At 36.9% G+C, this 27,569-nt stretch overlaps 1 protein-coding gene across 3 annotated transcripts in view; it reads right to left on the bottom strand.

Moving 5' to 3' along the window:
• The window catches only part of luzp2 (leucine zipper protein 2), a 109,273-nt gene extending 83,200 nt beyond the window's left edge, over positions 1 to 26,073 (bottom strand). For all 3 annotated transcript variants that reach the window (XM_087794432.1, XM_087794433.1, XM_087794434.1), the window contains exon 1: positions 25,905 to 26,073. In XM_087794432.1, coding sequence (XP_087650558.1) covers positions 25,905 to 25,966 — 62 coding nt within the window. In that variant the 5' untranslated portion in view covers positions 25,967 to 26,073. The remainder of the gene's footprint in view (positions 1 to 25,904) is intronic.
• Positions 26,074 to 27,569: the final 1,496 nt, after the last annotated feature.

Here is a 27,569-nt window from a genome sequence, read left to right as displayed (position 1 = left end):
ATGAGTGTGTGTGTGCAGGTGTGTAAGTACCTTATAAAAAACTAAAGTCGCGCTCAAATATCTCAATGAAAGATGAACCCAGAAAAAAAACTAAAAAAAATTGATTTAATTATGATCCTTTACATGAATAATGTATTTTACTTTTCCAGGTAAATCTGCTTTCTTACTCTTATTTTTATAAAAAGAGAGCTAGTTGTTTCTCAATAAAAATACAGTAAAATTATATTATAATGGTAAATTGTTCACCATATTTTGAAATGATACTAAATGTGCTGCCATGAATTAATATGATAATAATTTCCATAATAAAAACAATACTACTAATAATAACAATAACGATACTGAAGAAGATGTTCTCTCAAAGCGAAACACAAACAATGTGTTGGAGAAGATCTCATTAATTCCACATCAGCATAATGTCGACAGCGTGTAACGTACAAGGACACTGAGTCCATTATCATTTCTGGTGTTTGAAAACAGCAAGCCTCAGTCAGGGGATGTGACCCCCTTATCACTGATACATCTATTCACACCAGCGCTTGAGCTCGGTGTGGAAGTGCCTCTAAGGTGCCATCTTTAAACGTAATGGTGATGATGGTCGTGATATAAACAGTGATATACAAGGTGTAGACAAAGACTGGCCACTCTGCCTTCCAGCTTGATGTTTTTCAGACGGAGAGTCTTCAGCAATGCAGGTTATAAAAGAAAGAAGAAAAAAACACCTGCAGTACAGCGAGGACGCTTCCGCTGCATTCCAAGAACACATGGTATATTGATTTTCTATCTCGGGGCCGCTGGAGTTGCTGCTGATGCCCTTATTTTGGCCTTCGGATAAATTCTTAATGACCTAATTATCAATATAAAAACTGAATTATCGCAAAGCACTGCAGGTTACAACAATCCACTTTGGGATTCTTTTTAATCAAATCTAAAAGTAAATTCGGTTTCTGTGACACAACCAAAACTTATGTTCTCGATTTTTCAAGCGACTTCTTGCCGACAGTTGATTCAACGGCTTCAGTGTGAAATCTGAGCCGCTGTCATATAATGAGGTGTTGATGCAGGGGTTACTATGACGACTGCAAAGTTCAATTACAGTGTGAAATGAACTGAAATGACTGAAACTACACTGGAATGACATTCACTAAAAGAGTAACAGTGTTACAGTGCAAGTGTACGTTGTGGGCTGTAGATATACGTAGTATTTTTTCACAAAGCACAGCATAGGTCCGTTAGAGAAGATGAGAATGTGACCTTGAAGTATAAGCGGCGAGGAGACCATTTTAGTAATTTTCGTAATCGTCCAAGGATGCCTCTATGACATTGAACAAATGTCTCTCCTGCTGCCTGAATCCCTCAAGTGTTTTGACAATAACCTTGAATCGGTGACTGCTTGGACAACTGGATGATTTACTTTTTCCCCCTTTCTCATGCAATATATCTCCTCAGGAAAATATATACAAAAATAAATACAAGCATTAGTCTAAACTTCATTGAATAGTATTTCAATAAAATTACACTTATATAAATATTGTAAATAAAAATAGGAAATTAATTTTTCATATAATTTGAAATTTATAATAAATCAAATTTAAAAAAAAGGTTAATCATGCCATAAAATAAACAGTGTAATATTTAATTGTATATACATTTCTTTGTAATAATAAGATATAAAAGAACTACAAAAATATGAAGCCAATATCCATGAAATATAACAAATAAAAGGAAGAAAAGATCTTCAATAGTTATATGTTGTAGAGCTCATAAAATAAGCACATATAACCATCATTAACCATCATGGACAAAAAAACTTATGGGCTGTTGCCTTAAAAAATTGACAGATACCTCTTATTCTTTATTTATTTATTTTAAAAGTAAAATTTGTGTGTTCTGTAAATCCATTTAAATTTCAAAAGGAAAAACAAAAACTTAAGCATTGAATATTAATACTTATTAAATTGAAGTTTTCACATCCAAAAAGTCCAGTTTGTTGCACAGGAAGATAAGCTCGAACAAGTTATAAATAAAGGGGATTAGAACTTTTATCAGAACGTCATTGAAAAATGTGCATACGAACCAAATGGCTCAAGGAAATTAAACTTCAAACTAAATTTCTTTTTTTTTTATAAATCAAGAACCATTACGCATTACGACTGTTTTTTTTTTTCACATAATATCTAAGCTAATAAGTACATCACAGATGCATAACTGTGATGATTGTATAATAATTCATTAGATAGAGATGCAGACACTGAGTGCACAATGTTGTGTCATGACAAGTCGCAGATTGATTTGAGGGATCGGTTGGATCAGTATGAAGAACACTTCACCTTGGTAATGCAGTTCTAAGGTGAGTGTTTAGGTTTATAGAGGATCAGACTTGGTATTCATGGCTGGCTGCACTGCCATGCATGATAACACGAGGGATGTGCATGAGTTACAGATGTGAGGCCGTGCCAATTCAAAACCTACCTTGCTCTGTCGGACCGGCTTACAAGGTTCCAATTTTCCCACAAATCCTCCCCATGATGGAGTCTGTGAATTGGTATTTGGATCACATTCAAGCCATTCCTCTATCTTCAATAGTTCTTCAAAGTGTCCACTCTGTCAAGTATCTGCTTTGCTGCATCTCTACAGCTCCTCGAACAGACCTCCTCTATTAAGACATCGGCATTCCAGGGTTCTTAACTAAGTGAAGCATGTGATTTCATTTTCGAGGCAGACACTATCAGATAGTCAATACACAATCTGAGATGAGCCCGGTGTCAGACGACGAGTCGTCAAGGTGGCTGCTCATTGCAATGCCTGATATGAAACAAAGGGAATGCAGAGACAGCCGCGAAACAATTATATCACGAGGGATGTTTTCATGCTTCATATGTTCTCGCTTCAATCAAATAGTTGTAAATGTTCGTCCGTCTATCTGTTGCTGGGATACCGATTTAATTAGTCAGTCGCAAATTGTCAGCCACCTCGATAAGCTCTGACTGAGAAATCCAAAGATATTCTCCCGTCAAGAGATCTGCAAATTGGTCCCTCGCTGGCAGGTATTGATCAACTTCCTTCCCGAACATGGTGTTACAGGGCGACAAAGAAGCTCTACTTTGAGTCTCCAGTGGTTGACATTTCTGACAAACTACCATGTTGACGAACTGAGAAAGATTTCACGTCTGAGTTTAGTGGGTGGAGCTCCTGGGTGAGGTTTCATTAAAGTCGTCATATGACTACGGAAATAACATTGCCATCAAGGGGGCTTTAAAAAAGAGAACACCGCCTCATGAAGCTTCATCCAGCTCACAATCCTAGACGAAGCAGATTCATACACTTCAAGCCATTTTTGTATTTATTTTCAATCATCTATTCATCACATTTCCTCAACATTCATATATGTGAAGGAGAAAAAGATTACTTCTTCCATTAGTTGCACTTTCATACTGAAGATTTGGTCGCTATGGTAACGACTTGGTAATGGTAATTGAACTCTATTATTATAAATGACTCTTCAGATGTGTTTTAGGTCCAACATGTGACTGCACAAACGGCCATTATTCCTATTTCATTAGCAATAAGTTTATAATATAATATTGTTTAAAATATAAATAAAGAACAAAATTATTAGTGAAGCTTAAGTTTGCTTTTTCTAATAAAGTCATGGAGTGAAACTGAACCTTCTGATTTCGTTCCAATTTAATCTTAAATAAATGATCACGCTTATTTTAGGCGGTTTAGTAACTTAAAAATAATGAATCTACTATAAGAGAAACATCTGAAAAGTGAGGATATTTGTAATGAGATTATTGCATTGAAATAAAATAATCTGGTAAAATAAACTTCACAGATTATAGATAATATATGTATTTAAACTGTAAATTTGATGTGATTATTGACTTATTTACATAGATTAATGTTATAAAAAAATATTTTGAAATTTAAACCCACAAGAGCACACATTTGAATCTGCGTGTCCTAACATTTAAAGATTGATGACACGGGTATTTATAGTGTCATCATTGCAACACAATCATTATGTGACAGACTTTGTAAATAAAGTAGCTCATTGAATTCCCACTAAAGTAAAAGCATGTGAGCCAATTAGATTCGACCTGGAGCTTTCAGACTCTCAACACTTTATTCCTAGTGAGGTTTAAAATAGCCTATTTATTTATGGAAATAACTGTGTCAATCAGGGATAAATCAATACAACTAATATATGAGGCCTATTCTCTGGAAAACAAAAAAAATGTTTAGTGGGAACTGATGGAAGCCAAATGAAAGAAGTCCTTTTGGCCGTTTCCAATTTGCTTCCCAAAATAATTGCTAGTGCAATAAGCCAAAAAATAATGATGGATGACTTTGATTTTCTGTCCTTAGCCTACATCAATCAACGATTGGGCACATCTCCTGTCGCCCATCAATTCCCACAAGTGTTACTTTCCTTAAGGATTATTAGCGAAAACACAGCCTCCCTCGGGAGGTGCTGATAATACAGCAAACACAGTCAGGAGAATAATTAACTGTGCTTTCCAATTAGGAAAAATGCAATACACTGAGTATTGCTAGTTAGAGGGATAAATAGTCAAGCGTCAGATTGATGACATGGACACAGTCGGGCGACGAGTCCGACAAACAAACCACGTCCTTCTGTTAAGAAGCTGTGATTGTTATGACAATCATTATCTTTCAAAGTAGGAGTTTGTGCTTGCCTAATTTGTAATTTAGAGCGTATTTACTTTCGATCTTCAGCGTTATACTTTTAATGTAAAGATAAAAAAGGCAAGCCAACTATATGCTCTTGAATGTAATTTTATGTATTTGCACCCAAAAGTTGGAAAGTTTCAAGATTAAAGGGGAGGTTCTACTAATGTATGCACATGAATACTGTGATATTAAGAAAATATATGTTTTGAAGTAAATATCTTGCATCACTTAGTAGATCAAGATGCATATTTAATTTAACTGAAAGTAAATCAAAATAAAATGTTTTCAAGAGTCATGGTGTCATTTTGTTTAATTGAGAAATGTAATTAGTAATTAGAATCAACATATTTTAGATAATATAGAATATAATAAACTTTCATATTTTGTTAAAAGAGGAATAAGAGTTAAAGAGAGCCATCCGAATTTCTAAAGACTAAAATGAAGGGCCACTGTAATTGAATCAAAGATACACATAGACCATGTTCCCAACTAAACATTTGTAAAGTTTGTAGTCATCAAGTCGGTACACACAGATGGTCCCTTGCTCGAAAGCAGTGCTAAGATCGGGAGATTGACAAGACCTAAAAAAACATCTGATCATGCACAACAATCCCCCAATCTTTTCCAAATTTGTATTTTAGAGGAGGTCATGGGGTAGACCCAGGAAACGTTGGAGAGACTAAGTCTGTGTCCCAATTCCACCACTTAGCCCTCCCCCTTCGTCTACCCCTATCAAGGGTCAAGATCCAGGGGTAGGGGGAGTTTTGGGATGCAGCATGTCTCTCAGCTGGGAATGCCTTGGTGACCCCAGTCTGGACCTCCTTGCATTTAAGGAAACAAAATACTTAATTTCAGGAAGACATTTTTGCAATTTTTTGGTAAAAAACAAAAACAGTAAGTCAGTAAGCAGATCATTTTTGGTCACAGGACATACCAAACTAAGAAGCTGTGCTTGAAAACAAGTCTTTTGGAAACACTCAGAAATCAAAATCACACTTCTGGTAAATATACCACTTTATTATTGAACTTTTTTTTTTACCCTTTTTCCAGGTGATTGCGTCATGGATTCAATAGTTCTTTGTGTCAACCATTCACAGTCGTGCTTGGGTAAAAGGATGTTTTTTGGTAGGCTTTTGTTGAAACACAAAAGACTTAAACGCTTTAGCATTGTTCTTTGACTTTCTATTATATGCTGAGGTGGCTTTTCATCTTGCTAACATCTTATATAGGTCTAAAAGATTTTTTTTCTTCTTTTTGAGAGAGATGAAATAACCATTATTATAATAATGGTTTAATTCTGAAAATCATAATTTAAACCTTCTATTAAAACTCTGCCGCTCTGTCTCCACTGTTGAACAAAACGTGTATTAACTGTCAGAAACGAAAATACAATGATCGCTTATCCGCTGTTTCTTATGCCACTAAGCTTCCAGAGGATAACGGCACACATAAAATATCATAAACATTTAGTATAATCTCCTCAATGTTTTGCTTCACAAGAAACCAATCTAGTCTCATGTGGACAATTCCAATGGAACCTAATGCTCAACAAGATTCACATTATCTGGTTCATGTTTAACATCTCAGTTTCAGTCTGAAAAATCACCAGCAGGTTGAATCTCACATTCAGCCGCTAAGCACCTTATCCTGACTTAAAAATATTGACTCCATTCCAGCATTTGTTCTTGTTGGATTGAATGTGTTTAATGCTTATTTGAAAACAAAGAAATCCAGCTGTGAAACTGAATGAGAGCAGATGGTTGCGAGTATCCCTCCATCATCATCAAGATGCATGATGGACTTTTCAAGAGATTTTTCAATAATGAATGCTGCTCAGGGAAAGCTAAAGCACTTTCAAGCCTGAATTAGAAACAAAAAGGACATAAAGCGGACTAGTGTATTCTGAAAAAATCATGCAAGGGATAATCTGAACATATGCTTGTGTATTTCCCTCCTTTTTATTTTGCTTTCAGCCATTGTTATGGCTGAAAAAACTTGTTAAACATTTCTGATGGAACATTTGCTCTGAGAAATGCCTTTAGAGACCATTGACCTGTTGATTTGTCGCAAAAAATAAATTTATTAAATGCTTTTTGTTAATATCAGGACATCAATTTGAATTTTTTGTTGGTGTTTTTTGGTGTGTGTTCACGCTGACTGTCAAAAACATTCATTAAAGAAGATTTGGTCGTCATCTAAGTGACCATATTCAAGCTCTAAACAGCGTAAATCAAAAGTCCAGTTCAGCTCCCTGGGCAGTGAGAAAAACACGTGTGATAAAAGAGGTGTTTTTTAAACTTATTTCTGGTTTTAAATAGATCTATGAATTGGTGCTTAGTGTCTGGCAGCCCTCATCAAACGCAGTTCTACTGCGTCAAGTTATTACTGATTCAAAAGGGGGACTTTTAACTGCCACCTCTGAGGCCCGCAATGACAGCGTGATGTCGAAGGGTGTCTTTGACATTGCAAATCTCATTACGTCCATCAGTATGATTGATTTGACACCCATATAAAGTAAGACGGGATAGTTCCTGGGGTCAGGGCGATAAACTAATTCAGTCATTTTTATCAGTGATGCATGATGATGCAGACAAATGTTTCGGGCAACAGTGCTCTTGTCTTATTGGGTGTCATTACAAAAATCCCTTGGACAGCTTCCTCCAGCAACACAAATATGAACCTCTTGCTACCAGAGGGGTCGTTGCAATCGATGCAACCCGGGGTGACAGGCTGTCACATTTAATGTGAAGGTAAAAGCATGCTCGATTAGGAGCTCATGAAATCTTGAAGGACAAACACAATGCCAGTGGGTATGAGAGACATTATGTGCACAGATGTAAGAAGACAACATGCTTTTGTGAAGAAAAGTGATCTTGAATATAAGCAATTGTTTCATGACACAATAGAGGGAGATGCTTGAAGGTCATGGGGTGTGTTTGCAGCGATTGTCCGGCTATTTGGCAAAATAAGATAATCAAATGTTGAGTCATAATGGGTCACGGAAAAGGTGAGTCCATTGTGATGAAGATTATCATCTGAAAGATGATGAGTGCATCTTCTTGATACACACTGCAAATAACGGCCTCATTAGAGACCAACATCTAAACAAAAATTGGATTCAAATGTACGTGTCATGTTATACATTAATTTAGGTGGATTTTCCAATTTTGGCAGGTGACGCCCTCATGAGGTGCTTGTTTGCCTTTTTGAAAGTAATACGACATTTCTGGGTATATATGTAAATAAAAAAAGATTAATCGTGTAATGTCTAACTGATATATTACAGAAGCGGGAACAAAAGAAAAGCCGTAACTCGACATAGGGCTTTTATCTTTATCGCCTTGTTACTAAAAGACCTTGGCAATAATAGGCCTCTTAGAGCCAACATCATCAAACTAATCGCCTCAACCTTTACCTTTATTATATTCTCTTTTCACAAGCAAAAAGACCAACCCTATTATGTACAAACCTAGCTGACCTTGCGAGCAATACTGTGTGTCTATATCCATTATGGCTGGCAGTATGTATGGCAAACAACTCCACCACAAATAACCCTTTATCAGTTTAAACCAGAGTTAGATCATTTATCGTGTACACTTTCAAATTTGTGGTATTTTAGTCTCAATAACAACTTATTTAACAAGATATGAGACAGTTGGTGGAACAAAATAATAGGTATTTTCATTTGCAGGTGTGTAAGGTAGTTGCATAGAAACTCTAATAATAATAGGAACCACTTCACAAATGTATTAATAAATTCATCGCTCTTTTGTGATTAATATCTTACACCTCATTACATTCTTTCTATAGGCATACGTGTACTAAACCGATGCGCTTCATTTGATATTACTGTCGGTGTCAACCATGTTAAGATACATACATTATCTAATATATATTTCATACGCATAAGATATGCATGATTTCAAGAATACTCTCTTTGCAGCATTTGTACAACCCATGATCCATCTCTTTTTGCTCATCCCCCTTTCTCTTCAGAGTTTTTCGTGTTGTTTTATTTCAAATGTATTTTTTATATTGAAGCCAGTAATACATAAAGCAGAGGTATCATTGGATTATTTCAGCTTAAGGCTTTATTTGACCAGTGCTGTTTACAAAGTTCAATCCAATTTCAGAAAAAAAAACAATGGGGATGTTGACTTCTGTATCCAAAGGAAAGTTCTCTTTCGAAAAACCAAACATAAGCAGGGAAGAGGTCCTGCAATTACAGCACTCCGCGTTTTTAAGTATAGCTCTGTGTCTACAGAAGTCTCCCGAGAGAACTGTGACTGGAATAAAAAGCAAGTGTGGTACTGTGAGGCAGCTGGCGTAGTTATCATTCTGTAGTACAAACACAAGTGCGTATTACCTGTCAAGAAGTTCCTGACGATGCCTACGCTACGCATTGATGTGCTGCTATTCATTTACCCAGGAGAATGTCTGATGCAACCTCCGCATGTTCTATGAAACCCAGGTTAAATTAGTGAGATCAGAATCTCCGGAGATATATATTTGGCAAAAGGAGCAAGTTGGTGGTTTAAGTAAATGAATGCTTGTTCTTAAAATGTACAAAAAATGTCATTTTGTTATCCCTTTATCGACGACGCTGTCGCCCTGACATTTCAAATGACTATATTTCAGCAAAGGTTTATTCTCTCTAGATAATTTAAACACCACCTGAAAGCAGGGAATCGATGCGTTGCATCTCAGACAGAAGTAAATACTTCGACTTCATAGGACTGTCCATATAAATCAGAAGCATATGTACCTGAATAATCATGGCAGGAGTAAAGATTTGACATTGAAAATGTAATTTTCTTTAATTTAAATTGTTATCCCTTAATTCGCTTATTCATCTATATATTTGTTATTATTATTTTATATAATGGTTAATGTTTTTTCTTCGTTTTTTCCATTCTGGAAAGATGTATACAAATAGTGGCGAAGGGGCTTTTGGCGGCGCCTTTACACTGATCGAATGGGGTCTGTTGTCATAAACTGTATAATTTAATTCAACTGCAAATTGCAAATAACACAAATGTCACACATTCTTTTTATTAATCAAACGCAAACACCACAAAGTGAAGCTGCTACGTTTTCATGATAATTCCTTGATTACCAATAAACCTTTGTGTTAATCACTAGTGACGGCTTATAAAGCTTCATGAAGCAGTGTCATGTTGTTTAGAGGTCAGTAGGTGGCGCTATCAGTTTAAAAATAATGTGATGTTTCATTAGAATTGTTGAAACCAAAAGAAAAATAGTACAGAGACCGCCATCTAGTGGGCTCTGAAAGTAATGACACTGCTTCATGAAGATTCATCTGACCATCAATATTGATCTGGATGAAGATATAAACACTTTTATTTTTTACTTCTGAATAAGATCTCTCTTGGGTATGATGGAAAACCCTGATTTTTTTAATGTAATTTAACTTCAAAAGGGCTTTCATTTATTCACTTCCTTTAAACAAAACAAAAAAAGAATAAATTATAGAGCCATTAAATTACCAAAAATCTGTAGATAATTTTAGTCTTAAAAGGGTTCAAATAGGATTAAACCTAGCATTTGCAAATCAAACTAAAACCTAATTATTCTGCGTTGTAGGTTTTCATAAGAGTGACATCGAATGGTAGAGCACAAATTCCCTTTGTCTTTCAGAATGAGAACCTTTAGTCATCCATACTATTTACAGATCAAGCTGCTCAATGTGAGCTGAAGGTCATAGACTCGCAGGCATACACTCTCTCGCAGTTTGAGAAAACAACAAGTAAACATTATCAACGTCCAGTGAGCTCTATCTTCAGGTTGTGAAACATTTGATTTGCTTGTCCTCGTTCCTAGTTTACCATTCCAGGCTCGATGCATTTTTATCAGTCCTGACAGCTGTATGGTTTTATGACGGATGGAGGTCTGTAGAAAAATGCTCATGAGATCTGCTGAATTGATGTTGACATATTTAAGACCCGAGAAATTGTCAACCTCGTGTGAATGTCTTCAATTGTTTACGCACTCACTTGCTCACAACATTTATAAACATTTGTCACATCTAAATACCGGCCAACCTTACTGTGAGGATCCATTCAGGCCCAGGATTAAACATTAATTCAAGAAAAAGTGTCTGCTGCAGGAAACACTAGAGATACTGATCAGTCTGACTTCATACGAGAAGAGTCTGGGTAGTTCCTTGCACTTCCTTTCATTTGCATTGTCTGCAGCGATGACTAATCTTGTGTTTCTCAGCGCCTGGCTTTACCCGCCGAAGCTTACGGGTATGTTCCGCACATTTATTCACTTACACCGAGGGAGGAGCAGCAGTAACCAAGCTATTCAAGTGAACTCTGGCTTTTTTTCTGTCCTCCTTATTCCAGCACATATTTAATACGTCTTCACCCATACAAAAACACAGAGCCACAAAAGTGAAATCAACTTGCTTATAGGCTCCGTATAGAAAAGGTGTTTATGTGGAGAGGAAGCTCGGCAAATTCCCTGAGAGCACTAGATCATTGTTAATCCGTTTAACGTTTGAAGTGATGTTTTATTATTAGTCCTATCCATTTAAGTATAATAGGATTCTGCACACTCCATAGCCGGTCGCGATATTCAGAGGAACCTGTTGTTAACTTCTGTTGGGAGGTGTTGGATTGTTGTAAGTTACACTAGCTTTAGGAGATTCAGGATGTCTCTTGCAGGTACGACTCACATGAATAAAGTATATCTTCTCAACCTTTCTATGGCGGACACCTGGTCATTTAATGAATATATTAAGGAATGGGTATCATTTAGGGTTTCATTCTATACACGAAAAATTAAGCACAAATCTTTCAAAACCCTTGAAGGGAGATTTCCTCTCCAAGATGCAGTAAGTCTCTCATCATGACCATGTTTTGAACATAATACTTTAGAAAGTTCTCCCCCATCTGAAATCTCAGCGAACAAGAGGTTACGAGAGTGAAGCCCAATGTGACTTGTTAATGGCCTTCACTTTTCCTCCAGCCAGCTGTAAACAGGCCCTGCTTTGTTTATACAACGAGTCCCTTGGAGGTGGACACTACCGGGATTGATGACGTGCGGTGACGAACCTCAATGTTTGACCAATTCACAGCAAAGTGGGTGTGGTTATTTAAACAAGTTTTCATCTCCAAAAAAACAAGTGTTTTCAGTGGGCGGGGTTAAGCTCATTTTGTAATGCTACAATATTTCAATGAAAAGAGAATTGTCATGTCAATATTCTCTGATATTATCCTTTTAATTACAGTCCCATTTGTCCATTTTGGTGAATTTGCATAAAAAGAGGTTTGTATTACTTTAGTGACAACGTATTTTCTGCTTTAGCCTTGACTTGATGGTGCAAAAGATTTCATCGTCCAATTATAATTCAGCTCCACCTCTTGACCTAAACTGAAAGAGTGTATTTTCAAGATAGCCAAGACTGCAGATGGGCTTCAAAACCGTGGTTCAGTGTGAAATCATACTACATCCATATTATCCACACTTTATGGTTTTGATGCAGCGTGAGAGTGATGAGATACCTGTCATGAATATTTTTTTAAATACATTGTAAACCATTTCTGTATTTAAAAGTGACCGTTTCCAAGAAAACTGCATAAAGCACGGTAAATTGCATCGCTTTATGTCAGCGCTGGAGACGTACGAGTAACGCTACCCATCCCTAATTATATTTGTATCGCAGTGGTCAGTCGTCATGGATATCCGTCAATGTTCCTCAGGCATTTGAAAATAGATGAAAGAAAAAATTTGATCCAAATATATATTCTGAATATAAATTATTCATCTAACGTCAAAGGATATTTCAACATCTCCGCCGCTTAATAAGAAAACGTTACCTAGCTTGTGGTGTCGGCGGCATCTGTCGATTCAGTAAGAGCTCCGAGAGTGTGACAGGTTTTGTGATGTGGAGAAGAGTGTGACCACATTTGATGAGATCGTCGGCAATACACGTCGAGCCATGTCTGAACGATTGTGCTCATTGCTGTACGTCGTCGTCAGTGTATAAAAAGAGCAAAAGTGTTGAAACAACATACTCAGAGTTGACAATCCAAGACCATGTTAGCGCCGGAGGGAACGGCAGGATCAGAATAAATTCGGTTTTTAATCCAAAGAAACTTTTAATGCTAAAGTAACACACAGGTGGAGTTTTTCATCAGACGCTTTTTAAAACTAGAGCTTCGGGTTAGTATTTGTATATTAAAGAGATTTGTCAAAAATGACCTTCACAATGCCACTCAATCTTTGTTTGTACAAGTCCACAGCGTAACTTTGCCCCTATTAAGGCGATTATGAGATTAGAAACACATTAGAATACATCTCTAATCCAGCTAGTCAAATCAGGACACGAAGCGGGCAGAAGAAAAGCTCTGAAGCTGCATCTTGATTAACATCAATCACCAAAGAAAAATTGTTGCCAAAGAAAAATACAAGTTTATGGAACCAGAAGGAGCTAGAAAAATGTATTTATATTAAATGAATTTAACATGAATGTATTATAATTTATTTATTTTTTTCCAAAAATTTAGAAAAAAACTTCAAAATCATTTCAATGTAAATGATTTAATACAAATTAGGGAATTGTGTCAAATTAATCTATTTTACATTTAAATTTGAACCTCGAAACCTGAATAAAATCTTTGTATAGGCTGCTTGAGTGATTGAACTTCGTATTTTCTCCCCACTACACATTGCTACTATAGTACCTTGAAGAAGAATATAATGGCGCTGAACCGGACGCATAATAATGACAAGCATTAAAGGTAACACCTTTGACATCATTTTGTAAAATCCAAAACTTTATTTCACGACAAGCCAATCTATTTGACAGATAAAGGTTGGAAAAAGAAGTAAAAGCAGAGAGATTTCTTCTCAGATCCAAGAAAGGATGAGGGATAATTCAAAGTCCAGGTTAGTGTTGGAAAAGGTCAACAAACAAGTGACATCTATAAGGGATCAGAAGTCCCAGCCTTTGACTAATACAATTATTTACTTCACAGCAGCTGAGCTCATTTGTCATCTCCACACAATAAACATTTCAGTCTCACACCGCTGCAGTAGATCTACATCATAATTAGGTTTCTATATCCTTTGAGTAAGATGTTCTGATACCCTGAGCCACATAATTACGTCCATTTTTTTAAGCAATGTAGAGCTTAGTTTCACTTTTGAAGGGAAGAAAAAAAAGAGATGTCTGAAGTACAAGACTGAGTTCACGGCCCTCAAACTAGGCTGAATGTTGATTTGAAAGTGTGAAAAGGGCCCAGAATAAAGCACAGATTCGGGAGGTGAGCTGTATTTTCCTCCTTCTCCATTTGTGTTCCTACATGAAATGGCCATAACTGACAAAGTCAGACGAAGCTACAGATGAAAAGATCAGTCAGCTGACTTCACGTTGTTAGAAAAAGTGTCAAGAAAGTATAACACTACTGCGGCAGTGCAACATAATACAACAATATTGGTTCTACCGAATACATGAGGCCACCTTGCGAAATCTCCTTTTACACACTAAGACCATTTATGTGACGGATCAATCGATCAGTTACCATAATTTCTTCCCCTCTTTCACCTTAGTTTCCATCCTACAAAATTGGCTCACCAGATTTAGACTCAACATCCTGGATTCAGGACAAACAACATATTTTTTCCCCAATAATATGCATTCAGTATTTTTTTTACATTATTGTTTTTTGTAATATTTAGACATAACATTTTTTATCTTTGTATTGTTGTCTTTGTCTACACATTCTTGTCTGTATTGTTTTCTTATTTCAATTTTATTACTGACCTTTCTTTATTATTATTTTTTACTTTTTACTTGTGTAATGCAGTTTAAAAGTGAACAGCCACCCCTACCCCTCACCTTCCTGTGGTGCAACAATGATCGCTGCGTTTACATGACAATGAGTGTCCACAGGTGGTTTCCAGTCGATCGGCTGCCCTTTGGGTCTTATAGGTAGAGCAGCAAAATGCTTGGACTTCTGGTGTTAAGGCATATCATAAATGTATATAAATCAATACAGGGCTGTCGAATGTTGATACAAAAATTCGAGATTTATTGCTGTATCAATATTTTTAACACCCCGTAACTTATGACTCTGGGTGTGGGTCACACAGGCGAAGTAATTTAGAGAAGAGATTGTAAAAATAATAGAGAGATCTATTAAATGGATCATGACTTGTCAAGTTGTTACAGGAAATATGTGGTTAAAAAGTCGAAATTTTACATTTTAAAATCTCAGATTTATGCTCTAAGAGAAAATAAATATTGTTACTGAAATACCTTCAGATGCTCAGTGGAAACCTCTCGCAGGAATTTCTCCTTAAAGTATCACTGAAGATAGAATGCTTGGTAGTTACCTTAAACCAAGAGTCAAAGAAACCAAGACTTCTGACTTTTAAAATCCTTAAATAACTCAAATCTCACTCAAAAATAAAAAATAACCTGAAAAAAATTATCTTTGTGTACCAAACATTCTTAATTATGTACTTGTTTAAATTAAAGATTTAAAAGTGTCACTGAATATATTTTCTACATCTTAGTGCATTATTTATTAGTCAACCAACAATTGAATGAATGGTCTTTTCTTATGATTTTTCAGCTTACAACCCAAAGCAGCAACAAAAAAAAACCTGGGAAAAATAAATAAATAAAATAGTTGAGATGCGTGTGCTGCCGGTAAAGGGCTCTGCAGGCAAATTGACATTCAGCAAGAGTGTTGCAACCCCTTCTGTCATTTTGTCAACAGCAACACTGTGGAGTCCGGCCAAGCAAGACATCTGACAGGCAAATGGGATCGGCGGACTCCAGCAACTGACTACCCTCACACCACCAACAAGGTGTCTGGCGGACAGTTTAAATGCACACACAGACACTGTCAGAGGAAAAGGTCACGTGTGGTAAATCTCACTCATCAGTGATGTGAAAGGAATGACTTCTATTTCTGTTGTTCACCCATTATGAAAGCGCTGGTAGACAAACAAGCTATTTTTCAAACAGAAATGCAAAATTCAGTTTCAAGATTAAGATAAAAATATGGCCTGTATCTTAAATATTCTCAGTCACGCATAGTACAAGTTTCCATAAATCACATTTATCTACTAAATGTGATTCATTATGTTGTAAAAGCAAAATATAGATTCAAAAATGGTTTACTTTAATAATATAGAAGCATTAGATATTAAAGCAACAACTTGAAACATTTTAGTTTTGAACATTCATCACTCATGTAGAAGAACTCTCAAGCTATTATTTTAACAATAATCTTTACTATGTCATTTTGTCTGGACGTCTCTGAAACAAAAGAGCATTTCAGTCGTCTTGTAAGCAAATGTACATGCTGCGAAATGACAACCCAAAGACAACATTTCGGTTACAGCATTCCGACTCTAGAAAAGCCACGAAAGTTATTAAAAAAACAGTTTGATAGGGCCTTAACATGTCTTTCATAAAGTACTGTAACAAAAAAGAAAATACCAATATTGATACATTTCTTTCTACTGAAATAACAAAAATAGATATTCGAAAGTATAACATACTTTTCAAATATGTGAATCAGTTTTTTGTTATATTTTTAAGCATAAAATATAATAATCTCATCAATTAATCATTTAAAATAAATAGATAAAATGAATGTAGTTTTGCTACAGATCTAAGGATTGATTGATAAAAAAAAAATGATTTTGGGATTTTTTGGATAAATGGGTTTTTTATATATATTATGTGAAGGAGATAAAGTGGTAAATGTTTGTATGCGTCTTGTTTAAATTCTTCCTCCCCTCTTGACATGGGCACTGAGCAAGATTCTTATCACTAAGATGTCCTGACAAAACAGTGGGAAAAAAAGACAGCTAGATAGTGGAAGGAACCAGCATTTGTCATGCAAGATGGATTCTGACACCGGAATATATTTGGGAAATGATTTGATTAAACAGAATCCATCTGGGCGTCTTCAAGGAGGGGTGCTTGCGACTGATAAAGGATTCTGGGGGAAGAAAACAACATATTTTGCTCTCATATAAATTCTACATGAGGGATTGAGTGTGCTGTCCTGCAAAGGTTGGGGTCAATCGAAAATATTTTTTTCTGTTAGCTTGACATGATATGAAAATAGATCCACAGACAGCAGTGAAGTTTGTTGGTCTTCTTTCACCACACTGGTCATTTTAAAGTGGATTTTAGTTTAGTTTTTTAACATCATTTTGAAAAGAAAATCAATTACAAAGACTACACAATCACAATGAAATATTCAGTTGAAATAAAAAAGAACTTTTTTAAAAAGTCTCTTGAAATCATTGCTATATTTACTATTAGAAGATGTTGGAATGGATCCTGGCAGTTCTTGCATCTTCAAACCATTCTCTCTGTTCTCTCTTCTCTTGTTCTGCATGATTGTTAAAGAAGTTTAACAAAGTGTGTAACACAAACAGACATCTTGTTGGATCTGTTTGAAGGTGTCTTTGAAGTTAATCACTCATTTTGAAAAGTTAACTAGCCATCCCGTGAAGTTCGGTCATCCATGGTTCGATCCTGACTCAGAACACCAGACAAAAACAGTGTCTTCACCCAAGACAGCCTCGCCTTGTTTTTGGGTAGAATACCAAGTTCAATATCTCAATGTGTCCCAGGTCTGTCCCTGTGTCTCACCCCGGTTGAACCAACCCATAATAGAGGCATCCATGAGGCATTCTGACTAGATATTAGACCCACTCATCCGTCTTAGTGTTAATTTGTATCATGTCCTAGATACAGTCCAGTCACGCTGCCGGGTAAACTCATTTTGTAATAAAAATAAAAAGGGGCATTTTACACAACCTTTGAAATTCCCACTTTGCATTTCTTTAAAAGAAATCTAGGACAAGCCATGTTTTCAATAGATTCACTTTATATAAGATGCATACGACCTACAAAAATGTATTTCCCAGCACCGCCTTGAATTCCTATTAATATTCTCTTTTATTTTATTTTTTACCAAGGTGTTATTTTACTTTGAACATCTTTACCAGCTCACAATAGAATAAGTGCACTCCATTTAAGATTTATTGCATTTAGTTGGCTAGGGTCAAGGTGACCCGAAGGCCCCAAAACAAATGTTTTCTTTAAAAATCTCCTCAATTTGATATTATCAATTATAGGTTTGTTGTTTGACTGTAGGTGATTCTAGTATTATGTCATAGTATTACAAACCAGCTAAACTAGTACAACATTCAATTTTAAATTTCAAAAGATCTTGTTAAACTATCAAAAAGACTCAATAAGAAAGTGATGTCATATGCTATCTGTGATGTCACTTTAAATAAACAGTGTTTTTGTAATACCTATACAGGGTAAGGCCACTAAATATCCGACAAGTCAGAATTATAGATAAGTGTATTGCCAGTATTGTAAGAACAACACAGGTAATGTTTTTGACATGAGAGAATCTTCCATGTTCTGTAAACACAAAATAAAAAGGTAGATCTATATATTTACTATCGAACGAATCATGAATCATTCAGTTAACAGTGTTTATCATTTTGACTAATTTTAAAAAAAAGAAAAGAATGAATCAGACACAAAAGAAACTGGTATGACAGAAAGACCAATGGAGTGATCTGTAATAAATTAATTGAAGAGAATACATGTGGTCATTTGCAAGCTGTAAAACCCTCAACTTCACATTATTTGTATTATAAATAAAATAGAATAAAACAGACAATCTAAACTAACTTACTTTTCTTCAACTGTGGTTGGAGATTCTAAACCAGTTTATAATTCCAGCAATGTAAGGTTGGCAAAAGTTTTGGATTTGCTCTTCACTTTTATATCAATATTGTAAAGTATTAAAAAGAAGCTTCACCAGCTACGAAAAGTTGAGTTAAAGTTGAATATAAGGGACAACAGCTGGTCTTATATAGGAGGGTTACAATAGACATTTTAAATGAACTCAAACTAAGAAAATTGCTTTTGAATTTGACATAAAAAAAAATGTACACATTCATTTCAGAGATAAATGAGGAGAAGACGACATACTTTTGCTTCGTAAACAACATTAAACGGAAATTTGCCTTTAATCATCGATGAAACTTCTTAAACATAATCAGAGAGGAAAATTCGTGATTAACAGTTTAACAGTGTCTAGAACAGCAAGTGGTCTCAGTCGTAACACTCAAAGACAAACTCTAGAAACACAATGAATAAATTGCGAAAACATGAAAAAACATAAAGTGATTTCTCAGAGAATCCAAGTGTTTGGTGTAGACCTGCATTATTTAGGAGTTTTTTCTAATGTCAAAGTCGAGACCCACATTTTTACATCTATTATTTCCTGGAAATAAGTCATTGAACGATTTGAGAGAAGCTCAAAAAAGAAGAGAACATAATGATTACGATTTAAACCAGATCGGCATGCCTGGAGCACTCTGGTTTCCTCCCACAATCCAAAAACATTGTGTTTTTGTGGCTGCTGAAATGTTCAGGGCGTCGTTTTCTTCTAGTCACAAGCAGCTGGTAGAAGCTTTAGTCCGAGGCGACCGCCATTAAAGAGTAATTGGTAGGAATTGAAAGAAAAAAAAAAAATAGTTCATCTTTGTTCCTTATTTTTTCGAATTGAACTGTGCGCCACACACCGAGGAAGCTTCATATTGTTTTACTTTGAACAGTTTTTAGATTTAAACTTCAAATGATTTTTAACTGAGGGCACCACCTACTGAGCTATAAAAGGTAGGAAGCGCCATGAAGCTACATTATCACGAGTAAGTGCCGTCGTTAAATGAACTGTATCTTTATACCATAGGTTTTAAATAACAGGAGCATTTGCACCATTACCTTGGCCAACATGTGCATTAGACACCCCAATTTGTTTTATGTTTCTAGCTGAATACCCCCATCAGTCCATAATGTGAATTCAAAGCAGATTCTATACATTGATTAAAGAGGAAGGAGATGCAGGGAAGATGTCATGAGACAAATTCAAGAAAATGAGGGGAAAGCTTCAAATGAATACAAACTAGTTCATTCCTCCAACAACCCTATTGCGTTTTTAAACCAACAACTTTATTATTTATTTTTTTTTGGATTGGTGAGCTGATTATCCAAGATGCCTTTGAGAATGTTTCTGTTTTGGCACCACCACAACCTTCATGTTTGGGAAAATATTGTTGATTTCAAAAGAGCAGTGGAAAAGGGAGAACTCTGGATCTCTTTGCCTTGACTGAGCTCGACCTCTCCGATAAAGGAGGAGGAACTGTGAATAATAAACATCCTTCTTCTGCACAAAGTCAAGGCTCTTTTAATGATCCACATGGATCCACTTTTCAACCCGGATGCCAACTATTAATTGATAAATCGCATGCTTTTCCTTTATCCGCTTCATGAACTTCAATTTTGACATAAGCCAGCATTTTTTTTCCCCCTGAAAGACATGGCACTCAACCCAGCTATTGTTTATGATGCTTGTTCTTCCTGCACTTGCCTGTAACAACAAAGAGCCGAGGCCTCCAGCGACGATTTGTCAGAGGATGAACACAAACATCATTTTTCCTCATCTGAGCAATTAAACACCTGCCAATTACTAAAGCGACTGTGAAACAAAATGCTAACATCCATACAAAATGATCCAGAGTGCGCCAGTAAGACTGTCACAGAGAGAACAACAAGATAAATAAATAAAAGAAAATGTTTCCAGTTGAAGGCAATCACTCTATGGCGCTACTGTACATACTTGAATTATGTCTGTCCTCTGACAAATATAACACACCTAATTTTTTTTAGTAATTTAATAGTTTAATGATAACATTCCTGTGCGTTCTTATCATTACAGTGTGTTCCATGTCGTCTATGAATGTTTCAAAACAGCCATTCATCGATTCCATTAGCCGCCGAGGAGATTAAGAAGTCGTTTCTCTTATCTGGACGGACTACCATAATGTGTTGACGTAGTGGTGTTCAAATATACACAGCGACTGCAGACTTGGTCCATTTAAGTAACCAGTTCATTCTGATAATGATTGTCCCCTCAGAGGCCCAGGAGAAGTGTAAACACCTCCACCTTCAAGGGGAGTGAGTTGTACATTCGCTTTGGTAAGCCGTGTGTGTCTAGCGTTCTTCCTCATTTATCACTGGTTGTAAACAATGCACTGCAGGAATTAAACACAGATTGCTTCCACTCGGGCTGTGTTCTCTCTGCCGGCCGAACCCATTTTAAGAAAGTAGATCTGAAAAGATTAGGAATTCATTAAGGTCCTTTAAGGCCATCCTTGCAAATCCATACGTTAAATCATAAATTATTCGGTTTCCAATCAGATCCTTGAGAAGCACCTCAATCCAGCCATTTTAACAAATTCTTCCACCATCTTATTCATCAAGTTTGTGAACTGACACTCGACGGGAACATCGACTTCAGAGTGATGGAAGTGCACTCAAGCGGCAAAGATTGAGAGCGCTATTGCTGGACGATCAGAACAACAGCATGCGGACAGTGTCTCTGCAGAAGCAAAAAAGAAAGGGGGGGGGGTGTCTCATGACGGCCGATGTTTCCAGATGATAGATATGATTTACCGATGTAACTGCAATGGTAAATTGGATTCGTCATTATAGCACAGCAGTCAAGGTAGATCTGTGTCTGATTTATTGAGAGACAAATACTACCGGATCAAATAACAATGCAGGGAAAATATCCAATTTGAGTGAGAGATCTCATTCGCCTGCAGCGGGAACAAGGTGACAGCCATTAGCTGGCTTGTGATTAGAATTTGCATCAATGTATAGATCCAAATCTTACCTTGGTGAAGCATCAGCCGCTCAAATATTCAGGTGCAAAGTGCATAGTTAAATATTTCCATCCCTGGTATTCATATTTTGGACTGAGATAATGTTGATCATTGCAGATTTCATATAATATTTACAGTAATTCCTATAAAATTGGTCGGACAGATGTAAACAAAATGCTATAATATATGTCGTATTGGTTATTACTGTCTGAAAGGTGTTTGATTTTGTCTCCTGACATGTCAAGATGCTTGTTTCGGTCAATCATAGTATTTCAATTATATGCTGTGTTTTTAATAAAAAGTGAATTAGGTTGAGGGACAGATGCACAAGAAAACTCAAGTTCTCAGGTACTAACAGTTATTTTTGGCAGTAAAAGTTCACATAATTATGTATTTCATTTACCTAGTTGAACTGTCTTCGTAGGTATTGTTCAGTCATAACAACTGGAAGAACCATATACTGCTCTGAACTCAATTAAATAATATTAACTGACAATTTAAGTTGTTTTTTTTAAGTTAACAAGTACAGAAACCATTACCTTAACTTGCTCAGCTCAGAAAAGTTTGGGACTCGTAAAATACATAGAGAGACAAACACACACCTGCAGGCAAGTTGGAGTTAACAGACAAATGTATAAACAGCTAAACATATGCTATGAGGAAATAAAAAAGGTTTGTGCTCTACAGGTTCACATGGACTTCATACAACATTTACAACAACCATATATTGCGGGGAATTCAATGACATTTTTAAGTATGTTTTTACTAAGATGTCAAGTAAAGAAACATAAACCAAAAAAAGGTGTCTGAGTTGTAAGGTACCTATAGAGACAAACACACACGCAGGCAATTTAGAGCTAACATTCAACCAATATTTTGTTTGTGGGAGTAAACCAGAGAAAATACACTCAAGCTGGGAGCTCTAATATGCCTTCATGCTGCTTTAATCAGTAATTTTATCAGCTAAACAACAGATTATGACTTTGAAATATTACCCTAACCTAGTGCTCATAATATCACCTTTCGTTCTGTGACACTGTGACTGAAAGAAATGTGTTTGATCGTACAACAATGGTTCAGATCCATGGGGAGCAATGAATGCAAGTGTCTCTTTCGCCGTAATAGGTTTCCAAAATGCTCATGAATATTTAATTTCAAAACATACCCATCATCTATATGCTTTCTAAGAAGGCTCCATTAAGGTAACGCACATCAAACATGGTGTCAAGGAAATGTGTCAAACGTGATCCAAGAAATGCCCTGAAAGAGAATATTTCACAGCGTATAAAAGGGTAGAGCTGTTTGATCCGTGCACGTAGGGAAAGCATGAAGAAGGAAAAAAAAACAAAACAAGAAAATGCAGACGCGTATTAATACCGTAGCGGCTTCCGAACCCTGACCTACAAGGAGATGCTCATATCTCATGGCGCTGGTGTCAATGCAGCCTTGTGTTCTGTCTAAGTAGCAATTGATTTCTGCAATGACATACAGCCCTGCACAACCATTCGTCGGCCTGAAGAGCTCTCTTAATTTATTCAATTCATTTCCCTCTGAGGGTAATTCCCCACACCTCGCTTTAAACAGGAAGATAATGCATCAACTACAGGGGCCAAAAAATAGTGGAACAACATCAGCGACCCCAAGTTTTTATGAAATCCACTCCCTGCCCCGAAAGTCGTGTTAAAGTCCGATGAGATGGAATTTGAAGGTGATGAAACAGGGTAATATCTACTATATCAGTCCAGGGTTCTCTTTGGAGACCATTTCTATCACACTAATTTGAATGGAAGCAATTTTATCTCACTCTGTCCAGAGAAAAGGTCAACTGCTCTCCATATCTTCTACGTGACTCTCCGCTCGACACGTGAACTTGAAAGGATGATGAGGCATTTGAAGATTCTATGGAATAAAATGCCGAGCACGATTTTAACTGGAAAAAAAACAGCAAAGGCAACATATCCAACAACATCCTTTTTTTTCTCTTATTTGTCTTGAGGCAAATACAACAGGTCAGACCGCACAAACTGCAGCTGAAACATTCTACTTCTTAACCACTGATGTGATGTCAAGCTAGGCAGAGCAGATCACAAAGTGGTGAAAAATCTTTTATTTCCTCTGCCCACAACAAACACCTACATACAATACTGCATAAAGGTGTCAGCCAATCATCACCGTTTACTACCACAGGATTTTGCCATCTCCAGCTTTCTGTGAGGAGACCAACAACTCATTTAATCACTATAAAAAAAAATGGAATAAGAAAAGATTATAAGTTAAAATCATTTGTTATTACTGGTCAATGAAACTGAAGACATAACAGCCAAGAAGATATAACGGCTATTTGGGCTGACTATTAAATGCTTTGCTAGTTTTTGACATGGCAGATAAATGTGTCTCACTGCAGTGAGGAACCCAAATATAAATGTGTGATGGATCAACTGGTTTCCTCGTTCTTCACTTGGATTTTTCTCTGAATATGTAATTGGATGCCTGCAGCAAAAGAAGAATGTGCGGAAGAGAGGAGAATGACATCTTACTGTCCTTGAAGGATTATGGTTCATATTTTAAAACAATACCCCTCTGGTGTGATATTACCATGCACCGCGAGCCCAGATTCTGCTACAGTAGGACACGATGTTTCATGTAACCACAGAAGATCCCCGTTAATTATGTGTTGACTGAAAACTGTGGCAGATGTTCTTTACTGTTTGCATCTGTTGCCACATGCAGGGGATTCACTGCCATCGTGATAACTGGTATTAAATTAACACTGGAGCCTTAAAATCAAAACCAGCAGAATTCAGGATCCACATAGTGGAGCATCCGCGATAGTGTTTTGAATTGACGAAGCTTCATGGAGCTTCATAAGGTGCCCCCAGCGTATTGAAAATAATTTAAAGTGAAATGTAAATAGTCGTTAAAAGCCTAGCATTACATAGAATAGAGTGCCCTCTAGTGGAGTCTTGAAGTTCTGACACTGCTTCCTGTCGTCCGCTTCATATGCACATGTTTGTCGGACCTTTTTTTTAACAACTCAAAGTTCTAGGATAACATGGGGATTTAATATGAATTTGGTATGCATTAGGCACAGTACAGTGTAAGCTTTTTGTTTGAGACCAGCAGGCAACAATGGTCTGTGACTCAAGGGTGGTGACTCATTCTTGCTCCCTGGCACGTCAGAGTTAAATGTTATGACCTTTCAAACATGTCGCCAATTTGTGCATTGATGCGATCTGAAACAATTGAACACTTGGAGGCTTCTTTGTTTGACGTTTATCTACATTTTCACATGTATTTCTGTATTTGCCTATAAACCATATTTATTATTTTAAGTTACCAACGCTTTATTAAATCATCAGAAAGCTTTTTCATTGAATCCAAACTTGGTCTATACTTTAAATTAGTTCTGTGAGGAGTGTGATTAAGTTTTCACACTGCTGGAAACTAACATAAAGTTTGAGAATAAATGGCACATTCCCTTCCAAATGTAATTACTTTTTTTGCGGTATTCTCCCCGGAGTAGTGGTTGTACGACATAACCTCACTCCAAATATAATAAGAAATGGAAATTAACAAATTGCTGTTCTCGGTTTCTGAAATAGCTCTTTTAAAATGTATTTTCTTAAAAATAAGTTTTGTTTAAATCATAAAGTTTAAACTGAACGTATCGCTACTGCACATTTTTAACAACAACAGCATTTTGGGATTTACCATCATTTCCTTTGATGCATCTGATTTTTTTTTTTGCAGAATTTCAGAGCATTCCCAGCAGATAATGAAGGGTGGCATGCTTTATTATGCATGTCTTCCAGCGTAAGATGTCTTATGTGGTAGATTCAAAGCCCAGAATTCCTCTCACTGCTCTCATTAAGGCGGTAGTGTCAGGCGCTGGCAGAGTGGAAAGATGATTTTTACCACTTATTAAATTAATAATCAAAACTCTCCTCTTCATACACCCCTCACTTATTCATTCTTTGCACCGCAATCATACTTCTTCCAATTCATACAGCACTCATCAGTCGCAGGGAGAGACGCACACACACACACACACACACCTGCTCCCCTTTCTCTCGAGCAATGCAACAAAAGTCGGCTTTCAATCCCCACCGGACTTTTATTCGCACACTCTCTGACCAGCGGGCAGCAAAAGTCCAGGAAAAGCAACGTTGCCACTGTTGAATAGGAAAGGATCTCAGTGAATTAGCACAACAAAAGGGCAACTGTCTTGCAGCCTGCCCTGAAATGGAAAGGATAAAAGCTTTGATGAACAGATAAGCTCTTCCTTCCTCTTCTAAGTCTTTCACACTCCCGCTTCTCTGCTTCATCCAGGATGTTTTTTTAAGGCTTCATTATCTCATGGGACTATTCAGATAGCTGATCTAAAATCCACTGCTGTGTGCTCTTTTTGTCTAAGAATATCTCGGAGGCTGAGGTATAAAACGTGGACGCACCTGGTGTTGACGCTCAATGCTGGACAGAGAAGCAGTAGGCAAATAGCTTGGATGATTTTCATAGCTGTATCACACTCCTGTTCTTTCTCCCGTCTCAGATGCTTTATCGCCTCTACCCCGGTATCCCTCTCCCTCCGCTCTCTAACTCTCACCGATTGGCTTCTCTTGCGCACTCTCTCTCTCCTAGAAACCCACACACACACACACACCGACACACATGCAGCGAGGCAGACAGATGCAACACAGTGACTGGGCTAGAGGGAGGATCTTTGGCTTTAAATAACACAGAGACAAGGACCGACTTGCTAATGGAGAGCAGTGGGTGTGGCTGGATTCAGAAGCCGGAGATTAGATTATTCAAGTTATATGGTTCATGTCTCATGCAGGTGAAGCTTTTTGATAAGACATATTATGGGATTTATTATATGAATACTCTTTGTTACACACATTCCATCCAAGTGGACACAATTAAATGTCAATACAGTTAATAAACAGTGTGTTGATCACAATGTCACACACAAAAAGTAATTGGTGTGCCTGGTTGTTTCTGCTGCCTGGAAAATACAACCAATGGAAATCAATGAGAGGTGTCACACGAAAACCAGATGACCCCTTTTTCCACAAGCTTCATGTCTTGCTTTTAATCTGATTTTTCCGTTTCACATCACAGCCCCGATGTCTTATAAGGTCGTTAGGAAGGAAATCACTTCCAAGAGTGAAGTACACCCAGTGAATTAACAAAATTAAGCACTATTTGCAAACTTCAAATAGTTTTATTTCAACAATAAGAGAGACAATTTTTAGCTAAACACCTAAGCTAGGATGGTAATTAGTAGTACTGGGCAATACCAGGTGATTCGTCGCACATTTGTGTCGATCGCAATCAAAACATTTCCAGATTCAATTAATCTTTAACACTTGAATGATCTTTTTAACTGACAGCTGACTGACCCAATGAAATCTTTCAGCACAGCTGAGACTCAATGAGCATTGGTGCATTTGCTGGCTATTACGAGTGCTGTCCCAATGAGATTGACCTTTAGAAACATCGCTTCTAATACTGTGTAGCTTCAAGTTGTTGATAAACATGTATATCTAAAACACCAAAGTAGTAAAATGAACAAAAAAATATACCCAATTTTACAAGAAAGTTAAAAATAATGTTAACAAATCAGATGCATGGCTTACATCTGCGCAAACAACGACCCCAGTGCGAGTCTGGTGTAAAGTAGTGCCCAACAAGTATACATATTTATCAGTTTGAAGTCAGACCTTCTCACCCTTGTTTCTACTGAAACGCCGCCTCTTGGTGAGTCTCTGGCATATCCAAGCTCGCTAGAGATACGCTGGTCTTCTATTTCTGTGAAAGCGTCTACCATTGTCGATCGTTCCAGCAGGGATAGAGACGATCACGCAACGGGATCTCAAGCCTGGAAGACGCTATCAATTCATGATGTCTGACATCATGAATGAATGAGATTATTGTTGCACCGAGAGCAAGGATAAATAAACAGTCCCACCACACCAGATGTGGGGATGGGCCGGTCTACCAAACATGTCCCATTTTATAGATCCCCATTCACTGCAGCGCAATGATGCAATCTCTCGTATGTCAAATGAGAATTGGATGATTCACAGCGTGAAGCTCCGGCTTCTGGTGGGGAC

Source organism: Callionymus lyra, chromosome 6 (genome assembly GCF_982586985.1).
Source record: "Callionymus lyra chromosome 6, fCalLyr1.hap1.1, whole genome shotgun sequence".
In the NCBI taxonomy this organism is placed as follows: Eukaryota; Metazoa; Chordata; class Actinopteri; order Syngnathiformes; family Callionymidae; genus Callionymus; species Callionymus lyra.
This window is presented reverse-complemented; position numbering and strand designations above follow the sequence as displayed.